We start from the raw sequence: 26,524 nt of genomic DNA on the forward strand, positions 1-26,524 counted from the left end.
TTGGCAAGCATGAAAATGCCTTTTTTGCATGGATTGCATGTTGATGAAACAGTGAAGCATGTGTATTGTTGTAAGTACCGATATGTGGAAGAGATGGAAAGATTGTGTAGGGTTACAGAGGTTGGAAGGGATTGTTAAAGTTAGTAGGACTCTTTAAAATTAGTTTTTCAGGATTCGATAGGTTTTAGTTTCTCTTAAATGTTTGTTTCTTTATTAATTTCGTATGTGCACTGTGATTGACTACACACTCCAGTACAGTAGGTGACGGCATGCACCCTTAACGTTTGTTTGCGGACCGCCATAATATTATACAAGAGGAAGAAGAATAGGAACGAGAAGGAAAAAGAGGGGATTGTTTCACTGTTGCAACTTAGTGGTGCGACGATTAAATAAGCACTGAAAACAAAGGAAGCAACCAGAAAGAAAGTGAGGATCGCACAGGTTCATAGATCATTGAGTAAATATATTTCAGAATAAAACAATTAGAATGGAGGAGGCTGATGTATTCTACCGACAGCTGCCAAAAGTGGTAAGTAACCGTGTACAATATTGTAACGACCTTTGGTTTATAAGCGCGGACTCTGCCGCACGAGCTTGCTTTTGCGGCAGAGTCATTAGCGCGCCGGACCTCGGGCTCGAAGGTTCGAGACATGCTCCCTGCAGTTTCATTACAATATATTCGATTTTTTTACCTGAAGACAATTAAGTTTTTTTTTTTTTTTTTTAAAGTTTAAACGGTCATGTTAGCTAGCTGACGTTAGCCGGCTTGGAGAAGCTGAGTTAAACGTTCAGCCTCCTATTGGTGGATTCATTGCTAAATATACAAATAAACAAAAAAAATTCCAGTCTCTAAAAGACTACAATTTGTGTTTTGGGCGGTGCTTCGTCAGAGTTTTATAACTAACCCGAGACTAGAGCCTGTCTTCCAATAGGAGCAAATCATAGTAGGCAGAGCAAGCAAGGTGGGCAGAGCCAAGCATGAGCTGGTGAGATCCTATCGGTGCATTCTAGCATTTATTTGCATATTTCCGTTAAGGAACGCCTACTTTGATGTGCGGGTGTGCAGTAACTCAAATCGCCTTTGCACTCTTTCTAAACTCTTTCTAAACAACAGTTTCACAACATATACCCAAAATACACGGAAATCTTTGTAAGGAATGGATTAAGAATATATATACATATGTCAGAGCAGCATTGGACTAAAATACAGTGGCATAGTATAGAATACAGTATATACAACGTGACTAAGATACCTTAGAATAGTATAGAGTACAGTTTATACATATGAGTGAGATGAGTAATGCAAGATACGGAGACATTATTAAAGTGGCTAGTGTTTAATTTCCTTAAAGTGGCCAGTGATTCCTAATCTATGTACAGTGCCTTGCGAAAGTATTCGGCCCCCTTGAACTTTGCGACCTTTTGTCACATTTCAGGCTTCAAACATAAAAGATATAAAACTGTATTTTTTGTGAAGAATCAACAACAAGTGGGACACAATCATGAAGTGGAACGACATTTATTGGATATTTCAATTTTTTTTAACAAATCAAAAACTGAAAAATTGGGCATGCAAAATGATTCAGCCCCCTTAAGTTAATACTTTGTAGCGCCACCTTTTGCTGCGATTACAGCTGTAAGTCGCTTGGGGTATGTCTATCAGTTTTGCACATCGAGAGACTGAAATTTTTTCCCATTCCTCCTTGCAAAACAGCTCGAGCTCAGTGAGGTTGGATGGAGAGCATTTGTGAACAGCAGTTTTCAGTTCTTTCCACAGATTCTCGATTGGATTCAGGTCTGGACTTTGACTTGGCCATTCTAACACCTGGATATGTTTATTTTTGAACCATTCCATTGTAGATTTTGCTTTATGTTTTGGATCATTGTCTTGTTGGAAGACAAATCTCCGTCCCAGTCTCAGGTCTTTTGCAGACTCCATCAGGTTTTCTGCCAGAATGGTCCTGTATTTGGCTCCATCCATCTTCCCATCAATTTTAACCATCTTCCCTGTCCCTGCTGAAGAAAAGCAGGCCCAAACCATGATGCTGCCACCACCATGTTTGACAGTGGGGATGGTGTGATCAGCTGTGTTGCTTTTACGCCAAACATAACGTTTTGCATTGTTGCCAAAAAGTTCAATTTTGGTTTCATCTGACCAGAGCACCTTCTTCCACATGTTTGGTGTGTCTCCCAGGTGGCTTGTGGCAAACTTTAAACAACACTTTTTATGGATATCTTTAAGAAATGTCTTTCTTCTTGCCACTCTTCCATAAAGGCCAGATTTGTGCAATATACGACTGATTGTTGTCCTATGGACAGAGTCTCCCACCTCAGCTGTAGATCTCTGCAGTTCATCCAGAGTGATCATGGGCCTCTTGGCTGCATCTCTGATCAGTCTTCTCCTTGTATGAGCTGAAAGTTTAGAGGCACGGCCAGGTCTTGGTAGATTTGCAGTGGTCTGATACTCCTTCCATTTCAATATTATCGCTTGCACAGTGCTCCTTGGGATGTTTAAAGCTTGGGAAATCTTTTTGTATCCAAATCCGGCTTTAAACTTCTTCACAACAGTATCTCGGACCTGCCTGGTGTGTTCCTTGTTCTTCATGATGCTCTCTGCGCTTTTAACGGACCTCTGAGACTATCACAGTGCAGGTGCATTTATACGGAGACTTGATTACACACAGGTGGATTGTATTTATCATCATTAGTCATTTAGGTCAACATTGGATCATTCAGAGATCCTCACTGAACTTCTGGAGAGAGTTTGCTGCACTGAAAGTAAAGGGGCTGAATAATTTTGCACGCCCAATTTTTCAGTTTTTGATTTGTTAAAAAAGTTTGAAATATCCAATAAATGTCGTTCCACTTCATGATTATGTCCCACTTGTTGTTGATTCTTCACAAAAAAATACAGTTTTATATCTTTATGTTTGAAGCCTGAAATGTGGCAAAAGGTCGCAAAGTTCAAGGGGGCCGAATACTTTCGCAAGGCACTGTATATAGGCAGCAGCCTCTGATGTGCTGGAGATGGCTGTTTAACAGTCAGTGGAGTAGTATAGAATACAATACAGTATATACATATGAAATGGGTGATGCAATATGTAAAAGTGACTAAGATATCGTAGAATAGTGTGGAGTGCAGTTTATACATAGAGTTGAAGTCAGATGTTTACATACACGTTAGCCAAATACATTTAAACTCAGTTTTTCACAATTCCTGACACTTAATCCTAGTAAAAAGGTCCTGTCTTAGGCCAGTAAGGATCACCACTTTCTTTTAAGAATGTGAAATGTCAGAATAATAGTAGAGAGAATGATTTATTTCAGCTTTTATTTCTTTCATCACATTCCCAGTGGGTCAGAAGTTTACATACACTCAATTAGTATTTGGTAGCATTGCCTTTACATTGTTTAACTTGGGTCAAACGTTTCTGGTAGCCTTCCACAAGCTTCCCACAATACGTTGGGTGAATTTTGGCCCATTCCTCCTGACAGAGCTGGTGTAACGGAGTCAGGTTTGTAGGCCTTCTTGCTCGCACATGCTTTTTCAGTTCTGCCCACAAATTTTCCATAGGATTGAGGTCAGGGCTTTGTGATGGCCACTCCAATACATTAACTTTGTTGTCCTTAAGCCATTTTGCCACAACTGTGGATGTCTGCTTGGGGTCATTGTCCATTTGGAAGACTCATTTGCAACCAAGCTTTAACTTCCTGACTGATGTCTTGAGATGTTGCTTCAATATATCCACATAATTTTCTTGCCTCATGATGCCATCTATTTTGTGAAGTGCACCAGTCCCTCCTGCAGCAAAGCACCCTCAAAACAATTAGAATGGAGGAGGCTGATTTATTCTACCGACAGCTGCCAAAAGTGGTAAGTAACCGTGTACAATATTGTAACGACCTTTGGTTTATAAGCGCGGACTCTGCCGCACGAGCTTGCTTTTGCGGCACAGTCATTAGCGTGCCGGACCTCGGGCTCGAAGGTCGAGGGTTCGAGACATGCTCCCTGCAGTTTCATTACAATATATTCAATTTTTTTACCTGAAGACAATTAAGTAAATTTTTTTAGAAGTTTAAACGGTCATGTTAGCTAGCTGACGTTAGCCGGCTTGGAGAAGCTGAGTTAAACGTTCAGCCTCCTATCGGTGGATTCATTGCTAAATATACAAATAAACAAAAAAAATTCCAGTCTCTAAAAGACTACAATTTGTGTTTTGGGCGGTGCTTCGTCAAAGAGTTTTATAACTAACCCGAGACTAGAGCCTGTCTTCCAATAGGAGCAAATCATAGTAGGCAGAGCAAGCAAGGTGGGCAGAGCCAAGCATGAGCTGGTGAGATCCTATCGGTGCATTCTAGCATTTATTTGCATATTTCCGTTAAGGAACGCCTACTTTGATGTGCGGGTGTGCAGTAACTCAAATCGCCTTTGCACTCTTTCTAAACAATTTAAAAAAAAACTTTTATAAAAATGTTCTTGCCTCATGATGCCATCTATTTTGTGAAGTGCACCAGTCCCTCCTGCAGCAAACCACCCTCACAACATGATGCTGCCACCCCCACAACATGATGCTGCCACCCCCGTGCTTCATGGTTAGGATGGTGTTCTTCAGCTTGCAAGCTTCCCCCTTTTTCCTCCAAACATAACGATGGTCATTATGGCCAAACAGTTCTATTTTTGATTCATCAGACCAGAGGACGGGTCTCCAAAAAGTACGATCTTTGTCCCCATGTGCAGTTGCAAACCGTAGTCTGGCTTTTTCATGGCGGTTTTTGAGCACTGGCTTCTTCCTTGCTGAGTGGCCTTTCAGGTTATGTCGATATAGGACCTGTTTCACTGTGGATATAGATACTTTTGTACCTGTTTCCTCCAGCATCTTCACAAGGTCCTTTGCTGTGTTTCTGGGATTGATTTGCACTTTTCGCACCAAAGTACGTTCATCTCTAGGAGACAGAACACATCTCCTTCCTGGTGGTCCCATGGTGTTTATACTTGCATACTATTGTTTTTGTACAGATGAACGTGGTACCTTCAGGCGTTTGGAAATTGCTCCCAAGGATGGACCAGACTTGTGAAGGTCTACAATTTTTTTCTGAGGTCTTGGCTGATTTCTTTTGATTTTCCCATGATGTCAAGCAAAGAGGCAATGAGTTTGATGGTAGGCCTTGAAATACATCCACAGGTACCCCTACAATTGACTCAAATTATGTCAATTAGCCTATCAGAAGCTTCTAAAGCCATGACATAATTTTCTGACATTTTCCAAGCTGCACAGTCAACTTAGTGTATGTAAACTTCTGACCCACTGGAATTGTGATACAGTGAAATAATCTGTCTGTAAACAATTGTTGGAAAAATTACTTGTCATGCACAAAGTAGATGTCCTAACCGACTTGCCAAAATTATAGTTCGTTAACAACAAATTTGTGGAGTGGTTGAAAAACAAGTTTTAATGTCTCTAACCTAAGTGTATGTAAACTTCCGACTTCAACTGTATTTCAGTCCAACAGGTTTGTACTCTAACTTCTTGCGTGTCATCCTCTCTTCTCTACTCAGGAGCTTCATGCCCATCTCAATGGCTCTGTCAGCTTTTCAACCATCGAGAAACTCGTGGCTCGAAAGCCACATCTCAACATCGAACACGGCATGACTGCTATTCGCAGTGGTCAGCGGAGGACACTGGATGAGTACGTATGACAGAATGGATTGTTTGTTTCTTTTTCTGGGTCCATAGTGCATTGTATGGAACTTGTCATACAATATAATGTATGGCACTTGTCCAACTCATTCCACAGAGGGCAGAGTGTCTGCGGGTTTTCGCTCCTCCCTTGTACTTGATTTGAATTAAGGTTACTGATTAGTAAGGAACTCTGCTAACCTGGTTGTCTAGGTCTTAATTGAAAGGGCAAAACAAAAACCAGCCTATACTAGCCCCAACATGGATGGATAGTTAATTTATTACCAAGCTACAATGATGGGACACAGTATAGATGAATGTTCAATCATTAAAGGGATATTAACAGCACTCCTAAAGATGTTGTAAAGAGGAAGCTTTGCTGGCATAAAACCCACATGGAAATGAGATTCTTAGATTTGGTCATTTAAAATGTATTTAAATTTTAAAAATTATATATATTATGAATTTAAATGGATTTATGTCAAATATGCAGCTATCGAAAATATATGGGAATCTCTGCTCAATCCAACTGACCAAATCCAATTTTTATTGGTCACAAACACATGGTTAACAGATGTTATTGTACCTGTATACAAGATGGCCGCCGTTTTACGGTCTCCTAACCAATTGTGTTGTTATGTGTTTCTTTTTGCGATATTTGTAAATCATTTTGTACTTAATGTTTCTGCAACCGTATCTTACGTCAGAAAGGAGCTTCTGGATATAGGACAGCGATCACTCACCTCGGATTAGACAAAGCTTTTTTCAACAACAAGCAGGACTCACACGATATTCTCCAAATACCCCACAGGGCAGACATCCCAATTATTTGCCAAAGGAAGCGACGCAGAGGTTCTGTGCATATTTGTAAACAACAGCTGGTGCACGAAATCTAAGGAAGTCTCTAGATTTTGCTCGCCTGAAGTAGAGTATATTGTGATAAATTGCAGGCCACACTACTTGCCTAGAGAGTTCTCAGCAAAACTTTTCGTGGCTGTCTATTTACCACCATAAACAGATGCTGGCACTAAGACCGCACTCAGTCAGCTGTATAAGGGAATAAGCAAACAGGAAACCACTCACCCAGAGGTGGCACTCCTAGTGGCCGGAGACTTTAATGCAGGGTAACTTAAATCAGTTCTACCAAATCTCTATCAACATGTTAAATGTGCTAAAAAAAATGTTATAGATCATCTGTACTCCACAGACAGAGATGCGTACAAAGCTCTCCCTCGCCCTCAATTTGGTAAATCCGACCACAACTCTATCCTCCTGATTCCTGCTTACAAACAAAAATTAAAGCAGGAAGCGCCAGTTACTCGGTCTATAAAAAAGTGGTCAGATGAGGCAGATGCTAAACTACAGGACTGTTTTGCTATCACATACTGGAACATGTTCCGGGATTCTTCTGATGACATTGAGGAATACACCACATCAGTCACTGGCTTTATCAATAAGTGCATTGAGGACGTCATCCCCACAGTGACTACACGTACATACCCCAACCAGAAGCCATGGATTACAGGCAACATTCGCTTTGAACATCGGTCCCTTTGTTGGAGTGGATATGCTTTGGAAATCTAGGTATGTAGAAGAAGTCCTTCCACGGGCGACGAGCAACTTGCTTTGCAGTCTGGTTCTTGCATGGGCCATTTTTGAGAAGTGGTTGGTTACAACTAAAGCGTCTATAGACTTGTTGTCACTGTTTTGTGGTCCTAAATTCAATGCAAACTAATTCCACTGGTTCTGAAGTGTGGATGTTTTCAAGTGGCGCACGAGCATGGGGCTCAGGAGTCTTTCCAACAATGCATCGATGGCAGTTCTTCACATGATTCACAATGTCACGCTCCATCCCAGTCCAAAATAATTGTTGTCTTGCTAGGGATAGTGTTTGAGAGTGCCCTTGGTGACCAGCTGTATCATGGAGGCCATTGAGAACTTGCTACTTCAGAGAATTCGGTATTGGAAGAGCATTTTGTTAATTTGATGGTCTCTGTTCTCCTTGTGCAGTATGCCGTCACGAATGCTGAGCTTGTTCAAGTGCTTCCGTAGTTTAATTCACGCTGCGGGGCTCAGATACACGCTCATGTCTGGTGGGTCTTTGATGTTTCTTAACGTAGTATTCGGTCTTGCTCTTGCAGGCTTAAAAGCTTACTCTGAGGTAGAACAGTGGTGTGGTCTTCCTGCTGTAGCTGAGGGATGGATGCCCCTGTTCCCAGTGCTTGACTCAGGTAATCAGTGCAGTGTGCATCCAAGCCAGCAGAGAGTTCTTGACAGGTAAGGAAACCATGTAATGAAGGTGAGGTGCCCTCAACAGGGTCCTTTTGAATTGAGTCTTCGTCTAGTGGGCTCAACACGGCTTGGCAGTTGTTGCTGACTATGAAGGTGTCTTGTACAGTTCTATTTACTACTCTGTTGACTTGATCTAGGAGAGACAGAAGGCTCTGCCACAAGGCGATGGCTGATACATGAGTGGAGGAAATGCTCTCTGCTCAATGGGTTGGATATTACATTCTTATTATTAGGAACATACTTCATGTCAAAGCTTGGCCATCCAACGTTGTTCACATGCATAGAGTCTTTCATGACACCAGGCGAGACCCAGATGCAGACACCGGAGGCAGATGGTTGGAGTCTTACAATGTTTATTAATCCAAAAGGAGTAGGCAAGAGAATGGTCGTGGACAGGCGAAAGGACGAACTGGCACAGAGAGACAGGAGACACAGGGATAAATACACTGGGAAAAATAAGTGACACCTGGAGGGGGTGGAGACAATCACAGGGACAGGTGAAACAGATCAGGGCATGACACCACCACCCCCCCCCCCATACCTGGGCGCATACCTGGCTGACCGGGGTGTCAGCTGTGGAAATCGGCGATGAGGGCCAGGTCCAAGATGTCTTTAGCAGCACCTCTCCTCCGGGCCATAACCCCCCCAGTCAACCAGGTACTGGAAACCCCTGCCCCGTGGTCGAACCCTCAGGAGGCATCTCATCGTATGCGCTGGCTGTCCATTGATTACCCAGGGGGGAGGGATGGGCCTGGAAACAGAAGACAACGGACAGTGAGACACGGGCTTAATACTGGACACATGGAAAGTAGGGTGGATACAGAGGGTACGGGGTAACCCAAGACGGACAGCAGTGGAACTCAGGACTCTGGAGATGGGAAAAGGATGAATGAACCGGGGAGACAGTTTACGGGACTCTACCCGCAGAGGCAAGTCCTGAGTGGAAAGCCATACCCTCTGCCCAATGCGGTAGCGGGGAGCTGGGGTTCGGCGACGGTCTGCTTGTCGAAGATACCTGGAGTTGGTCTTGAGAATAGCCGCCCTGACTCTTCTCTAGGTACGTTGACAGCAGCGGACAAACATCTGGGCCGAGGGTACGTTGACCTGCTCTTGTTCCAGGAAGAGTGGAGGCTGATACTCCATGGAGCACTCGAAAGGGGAGAGTCCCGTGGCAGAACAGGGAAGGGTGTGCATACTCCACCCAGACCAGTTGACAGCTCCAGGTAGTGGGGTTGGTTGAGACCAGGCATCTCAAGGTGGTTTCCAGGTCTTGGTTGGCTCGCTCCGACTGACCGTTGGTTTGGGGATGGAATCTGGATGACAGGCTAGCCGACGACCCAATAAGGGTGCAGAATGCCTTCCAGAACTGAGTACCCGATTGGAGACCGTGTCTACCGGGTGTCCATGGATCCGGAAGACATGCTGCACCATAAGCTGGGCCGTCTCCTTGGCAGAAGGTAGTTGGGGTTGGGCAGAGGGATGAAATGGGCGGCCTTGGAGAACCGATCAGACGGAGGGAGCCCAGAGATATATGAGACCAGGGACGATGAGGGACTGGTAGTAGCTGAAGGAGGCCAGAAGGACCTTGCCATGTAGTCTTGTTCTGAGCACACACAGTGCATGCGGCGACGAAGGCAGAGACGTCAGGAACCATTGTAGGCCACCATAAACGTTGTCGGAGGAAGGCTAATGTACAATGGGACCCTGGATGACAGGTCAGCCTGGAGGAATGACCTCATTCCAGGATCCGGGACCAGACTGGGTTAGGGACAAACAGCCTGTTAGCTGGACCTCCTTCAGGTCCAAGCTGGGAGCGTTGCGCCTCGCAAACCAGGTTCTCAATACCTCAATCCACAGTGGCAGCAAGGCATGACGTAGGAAGAATGTTTTGGAGGTTGAGGGTGTGGCAGAGGAACTGTATAGGCGGGAGAGAGTGTCAGACTCTCTTTTTACCCTGAACGGTAGGAAATGGTGACGTTGAATCTGGTAAACAATAGGGCCCACCTGGAGTTGAGGTACTTGGCTGTTGGGATATTCCAAGTTTTTATGGTCGGTCCAGGCCAAGAATGGCTGTTCTGCTCCTTCCAGCCAGTGCCTCCACTTTTCCAATGCCATCTTAACCACCAGGAGTTCTGGGTTGCCTACATCGTAGTTCCTCACTGCAGGATTGAGACGATGAGACAGGACTGCATAGGGATGAAGCTTTTGGTCCTGGGCAGGTCGCTGGGACAGGATGGCCCCTCTCCAACATCCGAAGCATCAACTTCCATCACAAATTGACACGAGGGGTCCGGATGGATGAGGAACCGATGCTTCAGGTCCACAAAGACTTTGTCGACAGCTGGAGAACATTTGAACGGTACCTTGGGAGAGGTGCGTGCCGAGAGGCGGTCCGCCAGGATGCTGTAATCCCGAATGAAACGACGGTAGAAGTTAGCAAAACCAAGAAACCATTGCAACTGCACCTTGGACATTGGTTGAGGTCAATTCACCACTGCTTTCACCATTCCAGGATCCATCTGAACATTGCCCTCAGCAATGACATATCCCAGAAAGGTGATAGTAGAGCGGTGGAACTCACACTTCTCTGCTTTCACAAACAATTGGTTTTCCAGGAGGCACTGAATAACCTTTCTGACATGAAGTACATGTTCTTGGGCAGATCGGGAAAAAAACAGGATGATGTCGTCAAGGTAAACGAACACAAAACGGTTTAGCATGTCCCGGAGCACATCGTTGACCAAAGCCTGGAAAACAGCGGGGGCGTTTGTGAGTCCAAATGGCATGACCTGGTACTCATAATGTCCACTGGCTGTGTTGAAGGCTGTCTTCCACTCATCTGCCCCACGTATCAAAACCAGGTGGTAGACATTCCGAAGGTCTAACTTTGAAAACATGGTAGCCCCCTGGAGAGTTTCAAACGCCTAGGAGAGGAGAGGTGTAGGGGGTAACGATGTTTAACCATAATGTCGTTAAGTCTAGTGTAGTCAATGCACAGACGCAGGGTCTTGTCCTTCTTCTCCACAAAGAAAACCCCTGCGCCGGCAGGAGATGCAGATGGACGGAGGGCCCCAGTGGCCAGAGACTCCTCTGTGTTCCTTCATAGCTTTGGTCTCTGGTCCGGACAGAGAATACAACCGACCCCAAGGTCATGAAGTAACCAAAAAAGTGGTAGAATCTCAAATATATTTTGATTTTCAAGTAGCCACACTTTGCCTTGATGACAACTATGCACACTCTTGGCGTACTTTCAACCAGCTTCATGAGGTTGTCACATGGAATGCATTTCAATTAACAGGTGTGCCTTGTTTAAAGTTCATTTGTGAATTTATTTCCTTCTTAATGCGTTTGAGCCAATCAGTTGTGTTGTGCCAAGGTAGGCGTGGTATACAGAAGATAGCCCTATTTGGTAAAAGACCAAATCCATTTTATGGCAAGAACAGCTCAAAGAGAAATGACAGATGACTGACCTTCATGTCTTAAAGTAATGATCAATCTGGAAAATGTGTGCAGTCGCAAAAACCATCAAGCGCTGTGATAAAACTGTCTCTCATGAGGACCGCCACAGGAAAGGAAGACCCAGAGTTAACCCAAAAGATAAGTTCATTAGAGTTACAAGCCTCAGAAATTGCAGACCAAATGAATGCTTCACAGAGTTCAAGTAACAGACACATCTCAATATCAACTGTTCAGAGAAGACTGCGTGACTCAGGCCTTCATGGTCAAATTGGTGCAAAGAAACCACTACTAAAGTACACCAATAAGAAAAAGAGACTTGCTTGGGCCAAGAAACATGAGCAATGGACATTAAACCTGTGGTATTTTTGTGAGAAACAGAGTAGTGGATGATCCCCGCATGTGTGGTTCGCACGGTGAAGCATGCAGGAGGTGTGATTGTGTGGGGGTGCTTTGCTGGTAACACTGTCTGTGATGTTCTTAGAATTTAAGGCACAGCCATTATGACTACCACAGCATTCTGCAGTGATACACTATATCCCATCTGGTTTGCGTTTAGTGGGACTATCATTTGTTTTTCAACAGGAAAATGACCCAAAACACACCTCCAGGCTGTGTAAGGGCTATTTGACCAAGAAGGAGAGTGATGGAGTGCTGCATCAGATGACCTGACCTCCACAGTCACCCGACCTCAACCCAATTGAGATGGTTTGGGATGAGTTGTACCGCAGAGTGAAGGAAAAGCAACGAACAAGTGCTCCGCATATGTGGGAACTCTTTCAAGACTGTTGGATAATAATTCCTCATGAAGCTGGTTAAGAGAATGCCAAGAGTGTGCAAAGCTGTCATCAAGGCAAAGGGTGGCTACTTATAAAATAACACTTTGTTTGGTTACTACATGATTCCATGTGTTATTTCATAGTTTTTATATCTGCACTATTATTCTACAATGTCGAAAATAGTAAAAATAAAGAAAAACCCTTGAATGAGTAGGTGTGTCCAAACTTTTGACTGGTATTGTATGTTAGCTGGTTATTGTTAGCTCAGGCTGTGAAGTGTCCTCGCTTTAGCCAGTGGCTAAACTTGGATTTTCTTTTGAAAGTGTTATTCCATCATAGCAGGGCTCCAGACTTAACATTTTCCCCTGGTGGCACTGGTGCGACTGCAATGATATTATACACTGCTCAAAAAAATAAAGGGAACACTAAAATAACACATCCTAGATCTGAATGAATGAAATATTCTTATTAAATACTTTTTTCTTTACATAGTTGAATGTACTGACAACAAAATCACACATTATCAATGGAAATCAAATTTATCAACCCATGGAGGTCTGGATTTGGAGTCACACTCATAATTAAAGTGGAATGTAATGTCCTTAAAACAAGTCAAAATGAGGCTCAGTAGTGTGTGTGGCCTCCACGTGCCTGTATGACCTCCCTACCATGCCTGGGCATGCTCCTGATGAGGTGGCGGATGGTCTCCTGAGGGATCTCCTCCCAGACCTGGACTAAAGCATCCGCCAACTCCTGGATAGTCTGTGGCGTTGGTGGATGGAGCGAGACATGATGTCCCAGATGTGTTCAATTGGATTCAGGTCTGGGGAACGGACGGGCCAGTCCATAGCATCTTGTAGGAACTGCTGACACACTCCAGCCACATGAGGTTGTCTTGCATTAGGAGGAACCCAGGGCCAACCGCACCAGCATATGGTCTCACAAGGGGTCTGAGGATCTCATCTCGGTACCTAATGGCAGTCAGGCTACCTCTGGCGAGCACATGGAGGGCTGTGCGGCCCCCCAAAGAAATGCCACCCCATGACTGGCCAAACCGGTCATGCTGGAGGATGTTACAGGCAGCAGAACATTTTCCACAGCGTCTCCAGACTCTGGTGCACTCGCGATGGCATCGGCCATCGCGAGTGCACCAGGCCTCATTGCATACATGTCTGCTAGCAGTAGATGTTATATTTAGAATTAGTGATCTAGCTAATGTGTTGAGTTTTTCACTTACACAGATGATGAATTAGCACAAATTGAATTAAGCCTATATACACTGCTCAAAAAAATAAAGGGAACACTCAAACAACACAATGTAACTCCAAGTCAATCACACTTCTGTGAAATCAAACTGTCCACTTAGGAAGCAACACTGATTGACAATAAATGTCACATGCTGTTGTGCAAATGGAATAGACAACAGGTGGAAATTATAGGGAATTAGCAAGACACCCCCAATAAAGGAGTGGTTCTGCAGGTGATAACCACAGACCACTTCTCAGTTCCTATGCTTCCTGGCTGATGTTTTGGTCACTTTTGAATGCTGGCGGTGCTTTCACTCTAGTGGTAGCATGAGACGGAGTCTACAACCCACACAAGTGGCTCAGGTAGTGCAGCTCATCCAGGATGGCACATCAATGCAGGCTGTGGCAAGAAGGTTTGCTGTGTCTGAGCATGGAGGCGCTACCAGGAGACAGGCCAGTACTTCAGGAGACGTGGAGGAGGCCGTAGAAGGGCAACAACCCAGCAGCAGGACCGCTACCTCTGCCTTTGTGCAAGGAGGAGCAGGAGGAGCACTGCCAGAGCCCTGCAAAATGACCTCCAGCAGGCCACAAATGTGCATGTGTCTGCTCAAACGGTCAGAAATAGACTCCATGAGGGTGGTATGAGGGCCCGACGTCCTCAGGTGGGGGTTGTGCTTACAGCCCAACACCGTGCAGGACGTTTGGCATTTGCCAGAGAACACCAAGATTGGCAAATTTGCCACTGGCGCCCTGTGCTCTTCACAGATGAAAATATGTTCACACTGAGCACTCTTCCTATTTCAAAGCCATATCAGATATCTTGATTGTAAAACAGTGTGCTTTGAGATCTGTTTGCACACCATATTCACAGATATGACCATGAAACTTGACAGATCTTCTGAAGCTGACTCTTTTGAGAGTCAGCTTAGTAGGGGCAAAGACCATTGGGTCATCAAGGTAGCACAGTAAGCTTGTGAAGTTCTCATCACCGAATATGGACGTCATCATGCGCATAAACCTCGATGGACTGTTCAAAAGGTCCTAAGGGTACCTAGTCCAAAGGTTGATGAAAACCCTGTGTACCTTGTCTCCTTTGTGTAAAATAACCTTAATGAAGCCTGACATGAAATTGATTGTTGAGTAGAAAATATTTCCGCCGAGTGCAGCTAGGTGTGCATCTCTTCCTTTGTTCTTGATGGGGTGTCATAGCTCTGTGCGCAGTGCACATTAGATTGGATACTGTCCTCGACTGTAATGCAAGGAGACACATCAGCGATTTTTGCATTTCTCCTCAGAACGATTGTCTCATTTGTAAGATTGATTATTTTCAATTGGATAGAACCATCTCCCCATAATGGAGTGATAACCCTACCTATCAGTATGTGTTTTGGTCTGGTCTTGGATTGAGTGGGATCAACAATCACTGTACTACCTACTGATATGACTGCAGACGCAGGTAACTTGCCCCCAACAAGATGTTCACTCTGTGGCTGTAATGTCACCTTTGCTTGAGCTTGACTGTACCTACTCACATCTCAACCTCTCTGAATTGGAAAGAATTGACATAAACTGACATTGTTCATCACTTTAACTATTGTCAGGCAAGGACATGAGTCTCCCGTAACTGTCAGTTTCTTTATGGCGTTGCTCCCTAGTATCATCTTATCAGCTTGACCTGGCACATCAAGTGCAGGAATGATACGTCAAGGTCATACATTGCTTTAGGGGTGACTTGATGACCACCACAGCCATCAATGACAACATCATCAGCCAAATATCTTTTCATGGAATGACTGGATTGTAACAGACTTGATCGGTTGATCGGTCACTCAGAGTGCATGCCATTGATCCACTTTAGGGTAGGGCCATTTGACAGAGACCTGTGTGTAGAATAAACTGTCAGTCCTCTGAATTCCCTGTGCCCCTTGAAAAACGATAGTTTTGTGGTCTGGGATACTGTTGCTGTCAAGCTGGTATAGTGACTCACAATCTTCCATATCATCAATGGTGGTGATGGTAGTCCCACTCTGATGATCTGCACTGTCCTCTCCTGAGCGCAGACCAGTTCATTGCCCTGCTCCAACGGAGTCGTGGTTCTCTTCATCTCCCGGGCAGTTGCGCCTTGAATGGTCAGCTGAATGACACCTGAAACACCGCCTGTTCTCACGGCAGAGTAGCATCATGGCACACAGAGCATGGTGTGGCATTCAGGCCTTCAATCTTGGGTAGTTTACTAGCAGTCATTTTCCCTGAGTTAGACTGAGCTGGGCCAGGCAGCAAGACATTCTCTAGCATATCAATTACTCTCTAGAGTAACGGTGGGGTGTTCGAGGGGTAGTGCATCATCAGTTTACCTCATCATGTCAGTCATTGCATACGTTTAGAGAGCTATTTATAACTTGGCAGAAATGTCCAGATCAACTAGCCCATGTCAGCTAAAGTTTTTTAGCAAGGTTTTTTAGCCCACTCAAATATACCATGATCTCACATAAAACATGGTAAAATATGTAGAATTCTAGGAAATTGGTTTTAAAACAGCAATAATTTACTCTGCACCCCATGACAAAATGTGTAGAATTGCAGGAAATAAGCGTTAAACCTGCAAAGGGTCTTAACCGTTTGTGTCATGAACAGTGTTAGACATGGCATGCACGCACACAGAATGTTCCCCAATGCTAGAAAGGGGGCCTGAGTGAAGAAGATTGGGAACTCCTGCTCTAGAACAGAGTGATCTGAGCTCTTGTTGTGGCTGTGGCTGCGAATCGGACTGAAGTAAAAGTAACCTTGATTCTGTTCACTGAGATTCTTACTCGTTTCTCTATGCACTTTTGCATTGGCTTTGAAGCTCATCTCAGCGTGGTAGTCATTTGGCACATATTGTACTGTTCAAACCACTTGTCAATAGTCCTGGCTCTGAATGTGAAGGCTAGTTCTTTGCTCGGACAGTTCCTGATGAACATGTGAGTAATGTCTGTGTTGAGATCATCCTTTGCCTTACCCTGCTCCTTCAGGCCGTCTGTAGCAGTGTCTGTTGCTCGATTCAGTCTCAACCAGTATTCATATGGATCCTCCTGTTCTTTGAGTAGAAATCTTTGAGTGGGATATATGAGTATTGACTGCAGCTGAAATGCTTCCTTAGGAGACCATTAATGGCATCTGGGTTAGTATGAATGTCACTGTTTCTGATTCCGATTTAGACTACATCTTTTGTTCTGTGCCTGAGATGGGTGAGAATCTTTTCGGCCTGTTCCTCTTTTTTCATGTTTCATGGGCTGGTGCACCAACTGAAAAGGTTTGTGGCACAAGTGCCACCAGAGGATAACGTTAGTCTGGAGCCCTGTAAAATGTCTAATTTGACACCAAATCAACAGTAGTTGATATGTTATCAGTATGATACAAATGTGAATTACGACAACTTAATGTCAGTTTTTATCCCAGGGCATTCAATTCTTAACTCGCCCACAACAATTTTCCATAGATCTGCTGTGGATTACCCAGAATTCCATACCCTTACCACTGAGTGCATTAGACAAATGTAAGCACACTAATGTGCCAGGAGTTGGCGTATTCCTCATTTTATGCAGGAATTTAACAATTTATTTACACCTTTATATTCAGAAATGTATCAAGTTGGGTATATACCAGCTGACATTTTAATACAAATAAAAAGTAATTTTATGGACAATGATGCCCTGTAATTTTACTGTCACAACAACCAGTCATCTTGTCTCTCCAGGTGTTTCCAGGTCTTCAAAGTCATCCATCAGTTAGTAGATACAGAGGAGGACATTCTTATGGTAAATTGCACATTGTCTATGGTCACTTATTTGCAGCTTCACTAACTTAAACAATCTCACTCATAAACCTAACACTATTGACTCGATGGAGCCTGGAGCCAATCTAGCATTGAACACCTTGGGAAAAAATCTGTCCTTGTTTCTAGGTTGCCAAAGATGTCATCAGGGAGTTTGCAGCTGATGGAGTAAAATATCTAGAACTGAGAAGTACCCCACGAAAGGAGAAGACCACAGGCAAGGCCACAAGCTAGACACACTGGATTGGATCGCTTATATGCAGGGCTTCGCTTACATTTGTTTTGTATAACTTAGGAATGACAAAGAGAAGGTATGTGGAAACAGTCATCGAGGCCATCCGTCAATGTAAAAATGAGGGAGTTGACATTGAAGTCAGGTATGTTTTCAATCCATTTGTAATGCTTGCTTTACTTATGAATGCTGAAGTGCTGTTTCCAAACAATCAAGGACAGAGCCTCGTGTGGCTGTTAAGAGCATGGCGCTTGCATTGCTAGGGTTGTGGGTTTGATTCCCACAGGGGACCAGTACAAAAAAGTATTCATTATCTGGATAAGAGCGAATGCTAAATGACTAAAATGTAAATATTGGTAGAAATTGGTATGGTAATAGCTATAGTAACTTACGTAACATTTTCCCCCATTAAGGTTCCTGGTAGCTGTTGACCGTAGGAATGGGGCTGAGGTTGCTATGGAGACCGTTAAACTGGCAGAGGACTTCATGCTGTCTACCGGTGGTCTGGTCGTGGGGCTGGACCTCAGTGGAGATCCTATGGTCAGTAGTGGATCAGTGCCTTGCTTGCTTATGGTTGACACGTTTCTCAAGATGTCATAAATGCACTGATTCTAAGTCACTCTGGATAGGAGCTAAATTACTGAAATGTAAAATGTTTCTTATTTCCAAGGTGGGCCATGGCAGAGATCTCCTTCCCGCCTTGCAAAAAGCCAAGAACTGTGGACTAAAACTCTCTCTACACCTGTCAGAGGTAGGTAGCATCAGAACCTAACTGATTCAAGCAATTCCAAATGATGTAATGTTTTATGGATAAGTTTTTCAGTAGTTTTGACAAATGCAATGTTCCAGGTGCCATCTCAGGCAGACGAATCAGAGCTGCTGCTAAACATTCCACCTGACAGGATTGGTCATGGGACTTTCTTACACCCTGAAGTGGGCGGGTCACAAAGCCTGGTTGATAAAGTGCGGAAGCATAACACACCTCTGGGTAAGACTAGTATGTCCTTCCTGCCCTGAACAGTCTAGTGATTGCTCTAAAAGGGTTATTTATTGTCCATAGTCAACCTGTCTTCTGTAAAGCTTGATTTTTTTTGTTGATCTAAATTATATTTATTTTAAACAATCAAGGCTAAAGGATATAGAAACTGTTTAGTGTTGATTTTGTTGTAGCTAATATTGCCTCTATCCAAGCTCTCATATACTGTATTTTTCCTAAACCTTTCCTCACAGAACTATGCTTAACCTCTAATGTCAAAGGTCAGACAGTGTCATCCTATTCTCAACATCACTTCCTGTACTGGTACCAAATGGGACACCCTAGTGTGCTCTGTGTAAGTGTTTTCCCGAAATGTGTCTGACGCATAAACGTTTAACTATTAATTCAACACTTGTACACTTATCTTGTGGCAGTGCGCTTGTTTTCAGACAGACGACAAGGGGGTGTTCTGCACAGACCTGTCTCAGGAGTACCAGTTGGCCGCCTCTACCTTCAACCTCAGTCAGGAGGACATGTGGACTCTGTCCCAGAAGGCGATAGACTGCACCTTCGCCCCAGACCTACAGCAGCAGCTACACCAGAAGTGGCTGGAGCTACGGCCAACGCTGTTCCAGTTATGACAGACAGAACGCGCTGCTTGACATCTATGGGATCAGAATCACCAATCTTGACCATTTGAGTAGTAATGAGATGTAGATGTGATTCCGGCAGAGCCTTTTTTTAACGTGCTTCTCAGAATAGCTGAAGAATGAGGGACCATGAGTCATTTTGTATTAGTAAAGTAGTTAATCAATAAAACATACATCATGCTGCTTTATTAAGTTATTTGTACTTGTCTCCCAGTAAGTAGAAAGGTAGGCCACTTTACTTTCCATATGAAACTCATTCTCCGCAAAAAAAATACTAGAACAGACAGCAGGCACGTTTTCCATTCACTGAAGATCGAGGCTAGGTGACAATGGTCAAATTATACAAAAAGTCAAACGTATGCTCATCATTCAATGAATCATCTTTAAGTATGTTGACCCTTGCAGACTCCAACTCATCTGAATGTAAGCAACTCCATATATTGTTGGTACTGGATTAAATGAGCCGGTTACAGTAGGTACAGGAAAAGGCAGGTGGTGGAACCATAGCAAATAATTATTCTATTTATATGGGTGGAACTGTCACCACTGTATGCTGTCTCCTATCCTCAGGTGGTGGGTACATAAAGTCTAATAGATTCATTTTCACTATGGATGGTACTCTGTCCCATTCCATCTAACCCTTGGGTACAGGGCTAGGCACAGAGAAAGGTGACACTGCCATTGGTCAAAGCACAGTCCTACTGCTGTACACTAAGGTTGTTATAGTAAACTAAAATAAATGAAAAAACTATTTAAACTGAAATAATTAAACCAATTTGACTCAAACAAATAAAAAACATTATGAATTATGTTCCATTTGTTTTTGGGGAAAATATCTAATGGGGTGTTAATGTTTTGTTCTTTTCTAAAGTGTCTGGATCTGGCAGATCATATTTAGACCGACTTTAAATTATAAAAGTAGATTCAGCGTGATCTAGCAGCACCGCAGATATGATGGGCGTGTTTGCGTGGTGAGGCAGAAGCAACCGACAGTAGACGGGGGAGGTGCATCTGCGACAGCCTAAAGTCAGACACTAATGTGTTTTTTTAACAGCAAGGTTTGATCAACATTGCAGTGTTTATAAAAGGTTTTTTTATAATGTCGAGATGAACACATTTTTAACCCCCATATCACACACAGAGTATGTGTACACATTGTACAATCAATTAATGAGAGCCTTAAATAAAACATTTTGGGGAATATAATGTATATATTTAATCTCTCTCTATTGGAAAATTGGTCAAACAAAAACACCCTAATGATTGGTTGACAATAGAACTTCCCACAATGCAGGCGGCGACTACAGGATCAAGTTAGAGAAACTGCAGAAACTTGCAGTCAAAACTCCATGCAATGAACAATTCGGTGCAAGTCGGACAACTTCAACCCTGAAATGCAAAGCGGCTGCTCGAACGCGCCCATTCAGATGAGCATGATGCAAGACTGCTCTCACAGTTGAACAGAGTATCTGCGGCATGCGCACGGGTAACTACGGGAACAATACAGCGGAGAAGCCTCACGCTTCAGCGCTCCTGGTTGTTGCGGAAATTGACCCATTCCCATGGTTTACTTCGTGCATCTATGGGATCTCGCTGAATCTACCTTTAAACCCAAACTAAGACCTGACCCAGCAGTTTGTGCATTGCTGCCCCAGTGACATCCCAAAAAACACAAACACTATACAACCCGTCTCACAGCCTTCCATGCAAAGGATTATTTCTGTCCATAAGACAAACTAAATTAAATGTTATGAAACTTAGTAAAGTGGATCTGAAAAAAAAAACTACATTTCTAATAAAATCTTTAAGCGAATATAAAAACAACTATAATTTACACTATAACGGCCTCTTTTCAAACTTGTTCTTCTCCTTGCCTCCTCCCTTCTTCGTCTTCTTCTTCAGTTTGCCGTGTCGTGTATCTCCTCCCTCGTTTTTGTCTGGCCTCGGCTGCTCATACTTCCTCTTCTTGTCACTGTTGGAGAACAGACATTGTTACATGAGCCATAATAATAAATGCCATTTAGAAAATGCTTTTATAACAAAGCGATTCACAGTAGCGCATGCAAACATATTCATATGGGTAGCCCCACCATAAAAACAATGAAAGATCTTAGCCCTTCCCCATAGCCCTAAACCCTTTTATGTTTGCAGATCTGTAAGGTGTAAGCAATATGATGTAATTCTACTAACTTACTGCTTATACCTATCCAGACCATTCGGGGCCGAGACAAAGGTAGCATATTACATTGTTATAGCAAGGATTCTAGATGTTTCTCCTCTTACCTCTTTATGCTGACAACAGCTGTCTGTCCTGCTTTCTTCAACACCTGGTCCCATTCCTCTTCATCTCCTCGGATCAGGTACTGTTGCAGGTCCATCTCCTTGACCTTCTCCATGTCCTGTTTGTGTTTCTCCTGGAACTCTTTGGCTGCCTCATCCTGGGGAGAAAAAAACAAATATTTAATTTATGTTGCATTCATATACTCACTGCACCATTGCATATTATGGTCTATCTATCCTTTCGTTGTCATGCCATTCATAAAACAGAGGAGAGTTCCGTACTAGATCATCATTGAGGGTTTTGACCGTGGGCTCCATGGAGATGTCTTTAGATACAACCATCTCTGCCTCAATGGCCTTCTCCTGGATTCTGTTGAAGAACTAAAACAGCACACAAACATGGTGAAAATAACTAAACAGGTAATAATGAATCAACTAGCTGTCATTGTCTGAGACACAGTAAGTACGAGACATTTACTCGTAGAAACTTTAGGACATTTTCTAGGAACTAAGGTTTTTTGGTTTGCTACTTATAGCTAAGCAGGATGGATAGAATGTAAGAAATAAAACATTTAAAATCTTAATTAATTACATTTCCCCTCATGGGTACTAAATGTGTTCTCTCACCTGCACTACTTTCCTGATGAGGCGGTTGAACAGTCCCATGAGCTGAGAGCTGGGAAGGTCAATCTCCTTCTCCAGCTGGTCAACTGATTTATGCTGCAGCCCCACACCTAGCAACAGAGCCTGGAGATGAACAGACGGAGTTAGAGACTAGTAAAAAAAAATTAAAAAAGGAGATAGACAAGAGTTACACTCTCCCTCTTTCTCAGTGTAGTGTATGCGCATGTCTGTGTGTGCACACGTAACGTCCTACTCACACACTGTGCGGCGGACAGGGTCACGTCTCCCAGCTGTTTGAGGAAGAACATGCGTGCCACGGCAGGGATGAGGTCCATGATGAGGTGGTAGTCCACCATGTTCCTAGAGTACATCTCCAGACGCTTCAGATCATAGGGGCTGAACTGTCCAGACAGCTCAGAACTGCTCAGGGCTGGGGAGAGAAAGCAGGTGAGACATTGAAAACCCCTCGTCTGTAGCCCAAATAATTCAAAAGTACTGGCCCAAAACATTCAAAGGTTAGGGTAGACTGTCAACAGGTGGGGAGACCCATTTTGGTCTAGTTAGATTACCACAGGGACAGTGGTGGTCGGATTTTTGACTGGTGGGGAGGGAAGGAGGGAGTGAAGGGGAACTTACACGAGCTGGCATCCGTCTTGGTGGTGCTCTTGTTCTGCAGGATGTTGAGGGCCATACTGGGAGAGAAGCTGCTGAACTGGTAGGAGAGCAGAGACAGGAAGCGCCGACGGAAATCTGGAAGAAACAAAGACAAGGTGAGTTGTAATGCAGAGGAAGAATAGAGTAGAACATCAGATGATACTTTATTTTCCACTAAGAGACAGAACACCACACACACAAGCCTCACCTTTCCAGAAGGCAGACAGCCACTGGCCCTGTTCAGGAGCCTCCACTGTGTTGAGCTCCTTCAACATCACCAACGAGTGCTCCCCCGTCAGGTCGTTCTGGCAATGATAACACCACACCATGGGTCAAAAGACAAAACCAAGCATTACAATAAGCAATACTCCAACTGCATTCCATTTCAGCACAATGATGTAAAGTAGTAAATTGTGAATAGTAGACATTTTCCACTTACAGGGGTTTGCCGCAAATAGACAGGGACAAAACCAGCTTTCTTCCAAAACCTGTGCGGTAACAAAGAAAAAAAGACAGATTAATACTTGTGAAAAAAACAGAGGTGATGATGAAGCCAAATGCAGAGTTTCCCAGTGTCAGTAAACACCAATCATGTATATAAAATCTATGGTAAATAATACTTACTTCAGCAGCGGAGGTGTGAGACCATAGGATACTCCCAGGTATTCTAGTCTCTCGGCCCTCCTCTCACTCAGCTTCAGAAGCAGAGGAGGGAGGTCCTTCCTAGGGTGCAACACCTCTTCTAGGAGGCTCACCGCCTATATATTAACAACACTGTTAGCAAAGCACCTCCAACAGAGTGAAAACAATCAACTCTGCTCAATGCTGCTCTTTGGAGTCAATGTGAGTGACAACAAAAGACAGGAGTCTGGGTGACTTTTCTCCCTGTGGATGTGATTTATACTCATGGAATGTGTATGTTCAGGGTTTTCTGTCGGTGAGTGTGCAAGTGTTCTCAGGCGTTTGTTTGAGTGAGGCATTACCTCGCTGGTGACAGAGGTGATCTGGCTGTTAGCGGTCTGTGCGTTCTCATCCATGTAGGGGAACTGACCCTCGTAGTACAGCTGTAACTGTTGCAGTGCTCTGGAGCCATAACCCATCTCCAGGACAGACAGGGAAACAAACCAGTTAAAGGGATACTTCTGGATTTTGGCAATGAGGTACTTTATCTACTTCCCCAGAGTCTGGGGTGCAGTTTGAACGAAGTTGCTGACAAGCATCAGCGCAATGACTGGAAGTCTATGGGTATCTGCTAGCTAGCAGTCATTGCTAGCTAGCAGTCATTGCTAGAAGTAGTTTTGCAAACCAATGTTAACTTCCTTCATACTGGATCTAAGGAAGTATATTACCAGTCAAAAGTTTAGACACCTACTAATTCAAGGGTTTCTCTTTATTTTCTACATTGTAGAATAATAGTGAAGACATCAAAACTATGAAATAACCCATATGGAATCATGAAGTAACCAAGAAAGTGTTGAAAAAAATCAAAACATATATTTTAAATTGTTCAAAGTAGCCACCCTTTGCCTTGATAACAGCTTTGCACTCTTGGCATTCTCTCAACCAGCTTCACCTGAAATGATTTTCCAACAGTCTTGAAGGAGTTACCACATATGCTGAGCACTTGTTGGCTGCTTTTCCTTCACTCTGCGGTCCAACTCATCCCAAACTACTTGTAACATCAAACAAGCGAAATGGCAGTACAGGGACAAGGTGGAGGTGCAATTCAACAGCTCAGACACGAGACGTATGTGGCAGGGTCTACAGGAAAGCACAGACTACAAAAACAGCCACGTCACAGATACCGACATTATGCTTCCAGACAAACTAAACACCTTCTTTGCCCGCTTTGAGGATAATAGAGTGCCAACGTCGCAGTTCGCTAACAAAGACTTTGCCCCCAGGCCAGTACATCAGGAGACGTGGAGGAGGCCGTAGGAGGGCAACAACCCAGCAGCAGGACCGCTACCTCCACCTTTGTGCAAGGAGGAGCACTGCCAGAGCCCTGCAAAATGACATCCAGCAGGCCACAAATGTGCATGTGTCTGCTCAAACGGTCAGAAATAGACTCCATGAGGGTGGTATGAGGGCCCGACGTCCACAGGTGCTTACAGCACAACACCGTGCAGGACGTTTGGCATTTGCCAGAGAACACCAAGATTGGCAAATTCGCCACTGGCGCCCTGTGCTCTTCACAGATGAAAGCAGGTTCACACTGAGCACGTGACAGACGTGACAGAGTCTGGAGACGCCGTGGAGAACGTTCTGCTGCCTGCAACATCCTCCAGCATGACCGGTTTGGCGGTGGGTCAGTCATGGTGTGGGGTGGCATTTCTTTGGGGGGCCGCACAGCCCTCAATGTGCTCGCCTGAGGTAGCCTGACTGCCATTAGGTACCGAGATGAGATCCTCAGACCCCTTGTGAGACCATATGTTGGTGCGGTTGGCCCTGGGTTCCTCCTAATGCAAGACAATGCTAGACCTCATGTGGCTGGAGTGCGTCAGCAGTTCCTGCAAGAGGAAGGCATTGCTGCTATGGACTGGCCCGCCCGTTCCCCAGACCTGAATCCAATTGAGCACATCTGGGACATCATGGCTCGCTCCATCCACCAACGCCACGTTGCACCACAGACTGTCCAGGAGTTGGCGGATGCTTTAGTCCAGGTCTGGGAGGAGATCCCTCAGGAGACCATCCGCCACCTCATCAGGAGCATGCCCAGGCGTTGTAGGGAGGTCATACAGGCACATGGAGGCCACACACACTACTGAGCCTCATTTTGACGTGTTTTAAGGACATTACATCAAAGTTGGATCAGCATGTAGTGTGGTTTTCCACTTTAATTTTGAGTGTGACTCCAAATCCAGACCTCCATGGGTTGATAAATTTCATTTCCATTGATAATTTGTGTGATTTTGTTGTCAGAACATTCAACTATGTAAAGGGGCGGCAGGGTAGCCTAGTGGTTAGAGCGTTGGACTAGTAACCGGAAGGTTGCGAGTTCAAACCCCCGAGCTGACAAGGTACAAATCTGTCGTTCTGCCCCTGAACAGGCAGTTAACCCACTGTTCCCAGGCCGTCATTGAAAATAAGAATTTGTTCTTAACTGACTTGCCTGGTCAAATAAAGGTAAAATAAAAATAAAAATAAAAAGTATTTAATAAGAATATTTCATTCATTCAGATCTAGGATGTGTTATTTTAGTGTTCACTTTATTTTTTTAAGCAGTGTAGCAAGTAAAACACTGGAATGGTAGATTTGGAAGAATGTGCAAAGTAGAAATAAAAATAATGGGCTGCAAAGGAGCAAAATAAATAAATAGTTCAGAAGTCAGAAATCTGAGCTTTGTATGTATTCACCAGAGTCCCCAATGAAATCGCCTTGAGATATTAATGATGTTGCACTGCCTAGGGGTTCCACTAGATGTCAAACATCAATAGAAATGATTATGAGACTTCTAAGGTGTTGTGGGAGTGAATGATAGCAGAATCAGTCAGGTGTCATTTTCTGATCATGCTTATTCCTCATGGTAGTCACTTGCGTTCCATTGCTCACGAAGACAATGAGTACTCCGGTTGGAACTTTATTGAAGCTATATGTTAAAAACATCCTAATGATTGATTCTGTACTTAGTTTGAAATGTTTCTTCAACCGGTAATATAACTTTTTGAAGTTTTTGTCCGATATAACGCTGACCAGAATGAGCGTTTGGATATGTATACCAAACGCGCTAACAAAAGAAGGGATTTGGACATAAATAACAGAAATTTTCAAACAAAACAAACATTTATTGTGGACCTGGGATTCCAAGTTAAGGGAATATTTATCATGTAATTTCTTGTTTA

The 26,524-nt window shown here is 43.9% G+C and overlaps 2 protein-coding genes across 7 annotated transcripts in view; one reads left to right on the top strand and one right to left on the bottom strand.

The window, feature by feature from the left end:
- The first annotated feature begins 320 nt into the window (after positions 1-320).
- adal (adenosine deaminase-like) lies at positions 321-19,312 on the top strand. Of its 6 annotated transcripts, none has more exons than XM_021605468.2 (10): positions 322-529; positions 5,558-5,688; positions 17,189-17,249; positions 17,396-17,483; positions 17,562-17,643; positions 17,912-18,038; positions 18,169-18,249; positions 18,348-18,486; positions 18,729-18,829; positions 18,909-19,312. In XM_021605468.2, exons 1-10 carry the CDS (start codon positions 488-490, stop codon positions 19,113-19,115), a joined length of 1,059 nt encoding a protein of 352 aa, XP_021461143.2. In that variant the 5' UTR covers positions 322-487; the 3' UTR covers positions 19,116-19,312. The 6 variants fall into 6 exon arrangements, with proteins under 6 accessions (XP_036836417.1, XP_021461143.2, XP_021461186.1 ...); XM_021605493.2 differs by having other exon boundaries at positions 323-529; positions 18,924-19,310; XM_021605501.2 differs by lacking the exon at positions 322-529 and adding an exon at positions 3,833-3,874 and having other exon boundaries at positions 18,924-19,310.
- The window catches only part of nat10 (N-acetyltransferase 10), a 38,615-nt gene continuing 31,363 nt past the window's right edge, over positions 19,273-26,524 (bottom strand). Inside the window, exons 18-27 of the mRNA XM_021605457.2 lie at positions 23,666-23,782; positions 23,307-23,440; positions 23,122-23,170; positions 22,891-22,987; positions 22,665-22,778; positions 22,286-22,458; positions 22,032-22,151; positions 21,687-21,785; positions 21,408-21,562; positions 19,273-21,096 (exon numbers count right to left, since the gene is read on the bottom strand). Coding sequence (XP_021461132.2) covers positions 20,961-21,096; positions 21,408-21,562; positions 21,687-21,785; positions 22,032-22,151; positions 22,286-22,458; positions 22,665-22,778; positions 22,891-22,987; positions 23,122-23,170; positions 23,307-23,440; positions 23,666-23,782 — 1,194 coding nt within the window. The 3' untranslated portion in view covers positions 19,273-20,960. The remainder of the gene's footprint in view (positions 21,097-21,407; positions 21,563-21,686; positions 21,786-22,031; positions 22,152-22,285; positions 22,459-22,664; positions 22,779-22,890; positions 22,988-23,121; positions 23,171-23,306; positions 23,441-23,665; positions 23,783-26,524) is intronic.

Source organism: Oncorhynchus mykiss, chromosome 1, assembly GCF_013265735.2.
Source record: "Oncorhynchus mykiss isolate Arlee chromosome 1, USDA_OmykA_1.1, whole genome shotgun sequence".
Taxonomy (NCBI): domain Eukaryota; kingdom Metazoa; phylum Chordata; class Actinopteri; order Salmoniformes; family Salmonidae; genus Oncorhynchus; species Oncorhynchus mykiss.

Bases quoted from the DNA above. Each gene is read 5' to 3' on its own strand.
- adal (XM_021605468.2), top strand. From the start codon at position 488: ATGGAGGAGGCTGATGTATTCTACCGACAGCTGCCAAAAGTG. The intron at 5,689-17,188 runs GTACGTATGACA...TTGTCTCTCCAG, and splicing joins CAGCGGAGGACACTGGATGA to GTGTTTCCAGGTCTTCAAAG. The intron at 18,039-18,168 runs GTCAGTAGTGGA...CTTATTTCCAAG, and splicing joins ACCTCAGTGGAGATCCTATG to GTGGGCCATGGCAGAGATCT.